The sequence below is a fragment of the Bison bison genome, unplaced genomic scaffold, assembly GCF_000754665.1.
Source record: "Bison bison bison isolate TAMUID 2011002044 unplaced genomic scaffold, Bison_UMD1.0 scf7180017864255, whole genome shotgun sequence".
Classification (NCBI taxonomy): domain Eukaryota; kingdom Metazoa; phylum Chordata; class Mammalia; order Artiodactyla; family Bovidae; genus Bison; species Bison bison.
Genome location: NW_011494827.1, coordinates 2,493,564 through 2,503,255, shown reverse-complemented (window position 1 = coordinate 2,503,255; position 9,692 = coordinate 2,493,564). Strand labels below are relative to the sequence as shown.

Genomic DNA, 9,692 nt, shown 5'->3' with positions numbered 1-9,692 from the left:
AGAATTGGAGCTTCAGCTTCAGCATCAGTCCTTCCAATTCAGGACTGATTTCCTTTAGAATGGACTGGGTGGATCTCCTTGCAGTCCAAGGGACCCTCAAGAGTCTTCTCCAACAACACAGTTCAAAAGCATCAGTTCTTCAGCGCTCAGCTTTCTTTATAGTCCAATTCTCACATCCATACGTGACTACTGGAAAAATCATATCCTGGACTAGATGGACCTTTGTGGACAAAGTAATGTCTCTGCTTTTCAATATGCTGTCTAGGTTGGTCATAACTTTCCTTCCAAGGAGTAAGTGTCTTTTAATTTCATGACTGCAGTCACCATCTGCAGTGATTTTGGAGCCCCCCAAAATAAAGTCTCTCACTATTTCCATTGTTTCCCCATCTATTTGCCTTCAAGTGATGGAACCAGATGCCATGATCTTCGTTTTCTGAATGTTGAGCTTTAAGCCAACTTTTTCACTTTCCTCTTTCACTTTCATCAAGAGGCTCTTTAGTTCTTTTACACTTTCTGCCATAAGGGTGGTGTCATCTGCATATCTGAGGTTATTGATATTTCTCCCGGCAATCTTGATTCCAGCTTGCACTTACTCCAGCCCAGCGTTTCTCATGATGTACTCTGCATATAAATTAAATAAGCAGGGTGACAATATACAGCCTTGACGTACTCCTTTTCCTCTTTGGAACCAGTCTGTTGTTCCATGTCCATTTCTGTTGCTTCCTGACCTGCATATAGGTTTCTCAAGAGGCAGGTCAGGTGGTCTGGTATTCCCATCTCTTTCAGAATTTTCCACAGTTTATTGTGATCCACACAGTCAAAGGCTTTGGCATAGTCAATAAAGCAGAAATAGATGTTTTTCTGGAACTCTCTTGCTTTTTTGATGATCCAGAGGATGTTGGCAATTTGATCTCTGGTTCCCCTGCCTTTTCTATAACCAGCTTGAACATCTGGAATCTAATTGGTCCTGATCAAATCACATGATCCAAGCCTGACCAATCTCTGTGGCCTGAGGTGTTGTGAGGCACCAGCATCTTCAGCCAGAGCCCAGAGTTGAACAGAATGTTTCCTAGAAGGAGAAGAGCTGAGGTCCCTCTGAGCGGAGATAGCAATAGATGACAAAAAGGGGAGCTGACACCCCAGACCTTGAACAGCAAAGAGAAATCTAAGCTAACTTCCTATGTGATCTCGAAGAAATGAAGTTCCCTCTCTGGGCCTTGTCTCTTCGTTTGTAATTTAAAAATGGCTGCACTAGAGATTCAAGGTGGTTTGAGGCATTTTCAACAATAGATGCTTCAGGCTGCCTGTGGTGTGGGCCACAGGTGGGAGGGGTGTGAGATTGAATGAAATGGGTGACTTGGTGGGAGAACTCTGAATGCCCAGAGGAAACGTTTGGCCCAAACCCTCTCCTTGCATCCATCTGCCTTGCAGAGACTGCCAGGATTCACCCACACCCCCAGCATCAAGAGGCTGTGACACTGCCCCCAAGCATCCACCTGCAGATCCTCAGCATCCCAGGCTGGACTTACAACTCGAACCACACAAAGCATGTGAAGAATCTTCGGAAAGGTGAGGCAGATGTTCAGATGTCCAGACTCACTCCTGTCTTCACATGTCAACCAGGTCCCCAAGCCCGTCACCAGACAAAGGCGCTCTCCCCAGAGTCATCCAGGCTCTGTGAGGTCACCCGGTTCCCTTATCTGCCAAATGAGGAGACAGAGGCCCACTGAGAGGTAGGTCACTCAGCAAGCTGGGGACAGGTGGGCCTGGATACCATCTAGAACACAATGACCGTATACAGAGGGGAGCCCCCAGCAGGGCATCCGGGAGGACATCCTGGTGGAGGAAACAACCACCAGAAAGCAATGCATCATATTGCCAAAGCCCCTGGTGCACCTTATCTGCCCCTTTACATGCTTGCCAACAAAGGTCCGTCTAGTGAAAGCTATGGTTTTTCCAGCAGTCATGTATGGATGTGAGAATTGGACTACAAAGAAAGCTGAGTGCCGAAGAATTGATGCTTTTGAACTGTGGTGTTGGAGAAGACTCTTGAGAGTCCAAGGGAAATCCAAGGAGATCCAACCAGTCCATCCTAAAGGAAATCAGTCCTGAATGTTCATTGGAAAGACTGATGCTGAAGCTGAAACTCCAATACTTTGGCCACCTGATGCGAAGAACTGACTCATTGGAAAAGACCCTGATGCTGGGAAAGATTGAGGGCGGGAGGAGAAGAGGATGACAGAGGATGAGATGGTTGGATGGCATCACTGACTCAATGAGTTTGAGTAAACTCTGGGAGTTGGTGATGGACAGGGAGGCCTGGTGTGCTGCCGTTCATGGAGTTGCAAAGAGTTGGACACAGCTGAGCAACAGAACTACTATTTACACTCTGAGCATCTCAAACGGGGGGCTGACTGTGCCTCAGCCAACCCCCTATTTCCAGAGACCCTCCAAGGGCTGGCACACTCCAGTGTAAGGTCTGCAGGATGAGAAGCAGGAGGGAAAGGAAGAGGCAGAGGCCAAATGCCACCTTTGTGGCTAATAAAGTGGGCATTGGAGGCTGTGGCTCTATCCTGCAGCCAGGTGACTTCCTAACACTGACCTCTGGGGCATTGCTCCATGTGTCACAGAAGAGAAAGGGGGAACCCCCTGGCATGGTAGAGCCTTCCCTATAGACCTGTGTGTGTTGCCAAGCCCACTGAGAGCATGCCTCATGGAGGCAGTTGTACCTAAGAGGAGGAATAGGGGCTGGACCAAGCAAATTCTTTCTTCTAAAGAGAAGTGAGTTGGGGCCAACTCTGGGGAGCATCAGTGGATGGTGTGAGGGTCCCCTGCCTCCCTAGACCATTAGAATCCCAAATCTCAATCACCATCTTCATCACAACCATATCTTCATCATCATCACCATCAACACCATAATCACCACCACCACCACCGTCATCGCATCATCCTTTTCGGGAGCCAGAAGACCGTGTCTGTGTCTAGAGCTGCAGTCTGTAAGCACCTCAACTAGGAAGGCAGAGAAGAGGTTTTGCAAGCCTCCTATGCTGCAGTAACAAAGAATCCAAATTCTCATGGTCCAAACACAACACAAGGTTATTTTGCCCTTACCCCACATATCCGGGGGTGGGGGGAGGCGGTCAGCAGGGAAGTTCTTCTCGTGTGGTCACCAGGGACCCAGCAGATGGATGCAGCATTACAACACATGCTTCCTCATCTCAGAGGCAGGAAAAAGCCTTGCTCATGGTTGGGTCATCCTTGGGGTTAGGAGACCCTTCACAGGGGCCAAGGCAGAGAGTATGTTCCAGAGATCTGGAAGATTTCAGGACAGGAACAGCGATGATCATAAAGTGAATGAGGATGAAGACTTTCCAGACATTGGCACCTGTCCCTGTGTGGGTGGTGGGAAGCCTTAACATTGCCTGAGTCTGGGTTGGAATTCTCCCTTCTCCTTCTTCCTTCCATGCCAGCTGTGTGGCCTTGGACAAGTGCCCACCCCTCTCTGAGCTCTGGTTTCTTTGGTGTCAAGTGGGCACCATGTTTGCTGCTGCTTAGGGCGGTTGAAAATGTGAAAAGGAGGTGAGTGTGTAAAGTACCAGGCATGGTCAGGAGTCCTCATTGCCACCTGCCTTCTGCCCCCAAGACAATAAAGGAGAAGCCAAGGCAGAGTTCCGCCGAGTCCTGCTGCGGCTCCACCATCTGTATGAGGTGGACGAGGACCCTGTCCGGTCTCAGCCTGTGACGGTGAATCTGCAGGTAACCTGTCCCGCCCCACATCCCGCTCCTGGATCAGAGTCAGGACCCATGAGCAGATGAACGCAAGGCAGGCAAAGCCCAAGTGTGACGATCCTGACTCAGATGCCACCTTGGCAAAGACATGCATCAAGACCATCATGAAAGGGAGTGAGGGTCGGTGTCGGGGGGCATCAGGGCACCCCTACCCCGCTTCCTCTCTCTTCCTGGTCTTGATTTTTCAGTGATTCCAACATGCATGTGTTTTGTTTGTTTTCTCCTTTTTTCTCACGGTAAATCTTTATGAGAAGTGAAAGTGTTCATCGCTCAGTCGTGTCTGACTCTGCGACCCCTCAGACTATAGCCTGCCAGGCTACTCTGTCCATGGGATTCTCCAGGCAAGAATACAGGATTGGGTTGCCATGCCCTCCTCCAGGGGATCTTCCCAACCCAGGGATTGAACCTGGGACTCCTGAATTACAGGCAGATTCTTTACCATCTGAGCCACCAGGGGACACTAAATCTTTTTATACAACACAAATAGCATTTGAGTTATCCAAAAAAAAAAAATGAGGGAAATTTTGAACAGACTTCCTGGTAAGTGATCAGAGTCACACAGCCCAAGGTGAAAGTCCAGGCATCTCTGCTGGGTGTCTAGGCCTCTGGGCTCTGAGCCTCAGTCTCCTCATCTGTAAATGGGGAGGTCAGAGTCTTTGTCCAAAGGGATGCTGAGAGGTTTTGGGTGATGGTGTACACGCAGGTGCCTGGCTGGATATCCAGATATCTGGATATCTGTGCCCAGACTCCAACCTCAGTCCTCCTTCCCCTCCCGACCCCAACATCACCCTCTGACCCCCACCACCAGGTAAGGCTGTTTATGCACAGCCCAGCCACATCCTTTCCCCAGAAGATATGTGAAGACATCTCATTTATTTCCAGTCTGCACTCTTTATGGAGCTCTGAGCTCTTTAGTCATCTCCTGCTCACAGGGAATTTCTGTAAATCTCTCTGTTGTTGCCTTGGTTTCACTGATACCTGTGGTCTCAACGCAATCTGGGAGAATCCCAACAACCCCACCCGGAGCCAACGTTATGTTACCTTCCCAATGTCCCCCTTTCACAGCTCTTACCATGGAGACAGGGGTGGGGGAATGATCTCTTTCCTTGCCTCACTTTCATCAGAGACAAGGCCAACTTCATCTTCCCACCTGACCTTCTCAGCGTGCTGGCCTTGTTTCTTCCTACTTGTCATCTCTTGCTCACGAGCTGGTACCAGCCTCAGAAGCAGATGTAGAGGTGGTGGGGGTAGGACAGGGGGGAACGGAGTGGGGATGGTAGCAGCAGCAGAGCCTCACCCTCCATGCTTTCTCCTGCCATCAGCACAGGGGAGCTCCTGCAGAACAACCCCCAGCCGTCTGGTCAGCAGACTGTCCTCTCCAGGGCAGGGCCAGAATGACTGCCCTGCCTTCCCTCTTTGCAGTCAGTGCATTTTGGAGAAAACGGGATGGATACCCAAGACTGACTGCATCCCAGGAGCATACAGGGCACCATCTGAGCATCTCCGGGAGGAGGGACTCAGTGATGAGAGCAGTTCTAAGTGCCTGCCACCTCCTGGCATGCCCATCCAGCTCAGCCCCACTGGGGAGAATGTGCCTCCCTGGCCTCAGTTTCTTCATCTATATAATGGGACTGCTGTTCTTTACATGGAGATTTACTCTGAGAATGACATGCAGGAAGATGTCATGCCCTGGGCCTGGGTGTTTCCATGCCTGCCACTGTTTTGTCCTCTGCTCTGGGGCTGGGTGCTCACCCCTCTCTGTGCTTCTGTCCTGCAGTCTGTGCTGCAGGGTCTGGGCTCTGTGGTGTCCGTGGAGGAGCGCTCGCTCACAGGGACCTGGGATGTGAGCACACTGCACCGCTGGCGCTGGCCAACTCAGGAACCTGGCTACCTCAGAGGTTTGTGCACCCCCGGTCCAGGCTGCCCCCCAGCCCGGGATTCCCTGCCTGCCCCTCACCTGGGCTCGGGAGCTGGACAGACCTGGCTCAGATCCCAACTCTTCCCCCTAAGACCTGTGTGACCCTGAACAAGCTGCTCTCCTTCTCTGAGTCTAAGCCTTCTTGAATCTACCACAGTAGGTTAAGGAAGGGTTCAATTCAATCTCCACTTGCCAGGACTCCACACAGAATGTGTGTGTGTGTCTGTGCGTGTGTGTTCGCGCGTGTGTGCACACATACACGCACGCGTGCACACATACGCGCATGCACACACGCCTACAGATATGTCCAAGATTACTATCCTGCCCAGAATGCAAGTGTACCCTCAGCAAGTTCTGACGTCTCCAGTGCAGTGCATCACATCACACACACCACAGTTAGCTCTTGGAAACCGCTTCAGCCTGATTCGTGCCTCTCAGTCTATACTTGTGCTGTTTCTTCTTGGAATGCCCTTGGACATCTGGACAGCTCCTAATCAAGCTCCCCCAGGTTCAGGTTTGGGTCAGCTGCTTCCTTTGCTCTGTCTTTCCCCTCATTTTGATCTGATTCTTTATCTCTTCTTTGTCTACTGCACATAACATAGTCTGGGTACATAGTCACTATTTGGTAAATGGATGAATGGAAGGATGGTTGATAGGAAAAAAGGCTGTAAGAAAGGAAGGTAGGTAGATGGATGCTGGATGGGTGGATTATGGGTGATGGATGGATGATGGATGGATTGACAGACGACAGGAAGTAAGGAAGATGAATGAGCAATTTATGAATGGATGAAGGAAGTGGAAGGAAGGAGAAAGGATGAAAGATGGACTGTTGAGTGGGTAGAAGTTGGATGGATGGATAGAAGTAAGAAAGATGGAGAGCAGCATGGGTGTATGGATGGAAATGTGATGGATGAATGGATGGATGTAAGGAGGATGTATTGGTGGAGGATAGATGGATGGTTGGGTGGATGGACGATGGATGAATGGATGGAGGTTGGGTAGGTGAATGAGAATGAATGTATGTATGATTAGACCAAGAGATGGATGAATGGTTGGACTGAAGGATGGGTGGATGAATGGATAAATAGGTTTCATCCCAAGGGTGAAGCATGAAAGCGAGGGTGTAATAGGGAACAGTGTTGTGGGCGGATGCTGGAAAGAGGTGACCTGGGAAAGCTGGTGGCTCCAAGGGGCAACACTGGACAGATCATCTCTGTCCTCGCAGGCAATTCCAGCCATCCTTCACTGCACCCAGGGAGTTTCACCATCACCATCCATCCAAAGGAAATCCGGACGTTCTTCATTTACTTTAAAGAGAGATGAGCCCTTGGCAGATCCTGTGGCCCCAGGAAGAATAGCCAAGTGGAATGCTGAGCAGGAACAGCTGCCAATCTGGTGGGTGAAGGCAGGAAATGGATGGACGTGGGGTGTTTTTGTTTCTCAAATAAAAACTTGAGTTAAGGATCTGTTTCTTCCCCTGCACACTAGAGCCAGCCTTCTCTCTCCCCTCCCCTCCTCTCATGAATGATACATACACGCTCACACTTCCTCCTCCATTCCAAGAGGCAAGACAGGAAGTTCCTCTAAAAACAGCAGGAATGTCCACAGTGGTGCCAAAATTCATCGGCCTGCAGGCCCTGTCGGTTCCCATCAGGACCAATGCTAAACATGGCCCTACTGTGTGCGGCTGCCCTCCCAGGGTGGCCCAAGGCTGGTGACACCGGCACCATGTGTCTACCTGTGGTCCACGTGCGGGAGCTTCAGCACCGAGCTCTGTGCATGAGGCCAAGCTGAGCGTCCAACCCCAGGCTCCTCACCTGTACCAGGGAGGCACCTGCCGAGCAAGAAGGCCTCCCAGCTCAGGCACCAAGGGAGGAAAGAAAAAACCACACACCACATAAAACAGGGGACATTTAATAGAAAAAGTATTAATGACAAGAAAACTGTAATATCCACTCTCAGGGCTGTGGCCAAAGAATTAAAAACACATGCTGACCAGAAACTATCCCAGGCAAATTAAAGGAAGCATTGTTCACAGTCGCCAAAAGCTGGACACAGCTCAAGTGTCCATCCGTAATACTTGGATACACCAAACCTGCCACATGTACACAGTAGAATACTCCTCAGTTATAAAAAGGAGCAGAGAATCTTGTAATCATTATATGTAGTGAAGTATGCAGATACAAAAGAACACATACTGTCCAATTATGTTTATATGAATGTCCATATGTCCAAACTATTTAATGTTTATATAAATAGTCTAGTATGTTAGGGAGAAGGCAATGGAACCCCACTGCAGTGCTCTTGCCTGGAAAATCCCATGGATGGAGGAGCCTGGAAGGCTGCAGTCCCTGGGGTCACTGAAGGCCGGACACGACTGAGTGACTTCACTTTTCACTTTCCTGCATTGGAGAAGGAAGTGGCAACCCACTCCAGTGTTCTTGCCTAGAGAATCCCATGGACGGAGGAGCCTGGTGGGCTACAGTCCACGAGATCGCAAAGAGTCGGACACCACTGAGTGACTTCACTCACTCAGTTTGCTGTGTGAAGCTCTGAGTGACTGAAGCTGTGTTTTTGGTCCCGAAGTGAAATTTTCTCCTTCAGAGATCACGAATCTGACACCGTTCACCATAAGCTATCATTATGATTCTTGAGATTCCCAAAACATCAACCAATCAGAGAGTGGTGCCTAAGCAGATCACATACCCTTCATCCCTCACTCCTACAGTTGTCTTATAAAAGCTCTTCCTTGAGAGCCATGAGCAAGTGAGGTCGTCTTTTCAGCAGGAGCTGCCTCTTCTCACTTAGTGTAGCACTTAAAAATGTGCTTTCCTTCATCACAACCCAGTGTTAGTAGATTGGCTTTTCTGTTCATCCTGTTAGCAGACCCAAGCTTTGGTTCAGTAACAGGACCTCTCTATGCAAGTATCTCTGCCCCAGAGGGCAGACGTGGTTGGGAGAAGAGGTGGGAGTGTTATAGAATCTAGCCAGTTTGCCCAACGCAGAGCAAGACAAATGCTGAGACACTGAGGTTTGAAGCAGAGGAAGGGCTTATTCATTAGGCAGCTAAGGGAGGAAATGGAAACAAATCTCTAATCCACTTCCCTGCAGGCAGGGGCTCAGGGGATTTATGGGATAAAGAAGCAGGCTGGTCTGACCAGTGGGGAGCATGGAAGTGGTGATAATAAATATGAAAAAGATGAGATACTTGTCATTCTGGGCAAGCACAGCAAAGCTACAATTTCTCCATGTTCAGAAACCGGCAGGGTCAGCATGCTCTAAAGGTGGAGTTTTTGGCCCCTTGATGTCAAAAGGTCATTGAGTGGACATTCTCACATCCGCAGGTAGGGGGTTGATTGTCCTAACCAGTCTTAACTGACTGGAGCATGCGCTGGACATCGCGGACTCCGAGCTCCTGAAAAACAACTTACTGCTGTTTAATCAGCAAACATCTTACTGTTTAATCTAAGTAATATTTGGAGGATGCGCAAGTCTTTTGTGGTAACAGTTAAAGCAAGCTGACAGTGAGAGGTGACCAGTGTAACACACCTAACTGATGATCACTCTCTTTTTAGTAGCAGGGAAATCCGGGATGGATTGCCAAATCTGATGTCCCCGTGTTGGGACTTGGGTTAAGCTCTTTCACTTCTGTTGGCGTACGGTCCCCTCTGTAAAGTGTGGTCATGGCCGTCAACTCCATGGACCCTCAGGGATTCAGCTGGTTGATGGATGTGAAACTGTCTTCTTTTAATTGTGGTAAAATATATAGGTGAAATATATAAAACATACAGGTGGAAGTAGTGACAGATTTCCTCTTCTTGGGCTCTAAAATCACTGTGGATGGTGATTGCAGCCATGAAATCAGAAGACAATTGCTTCTTGGCAGGAAAGCTATGACAAACCTAGACAGTGTGTTGAAAAGCAGAGACATTTCTCTGTCGACAAAGGTCCGTATAGTTAAGGCTAGGGTCTTTCCAGTGGTCAC

The 9,692-nt window shown here is 49.3% G+C and overlaps 1 protein-coding gene across 1 annotated transcript in view; it reads left to right on the top strand.

The window, feature by feature from the left end:
• The window catches only part of LOC104994294 (epididymis-specific alpha-mannosidase-like), a 47,661-nt gene extending 40,631 nt beyond the window's left edge, over nt 1-7,030 (top strand). The window contains exons 18-21 of the mRNA XM_010847801.1: nt 1,432-1,569; nt 3,644-3,756; nt 5,567-5,687; nt 6,933-7,030. Coding sequence (XP_010846103.1) covers nt 1,432-1,569; nt 3,644-3,756; nt 5,567-5,687; nt 6,933-7,030 — 470 coding nt within the window. The remainder of the gene's footprint in view (nt 1-1,431; nt 1,570-3,643; nt 3,757-5,566; nt 5,688-6,932) is intronic.
• Nucleotides 7,031-9,692: the final 2,662 nt, after the last annotated feature.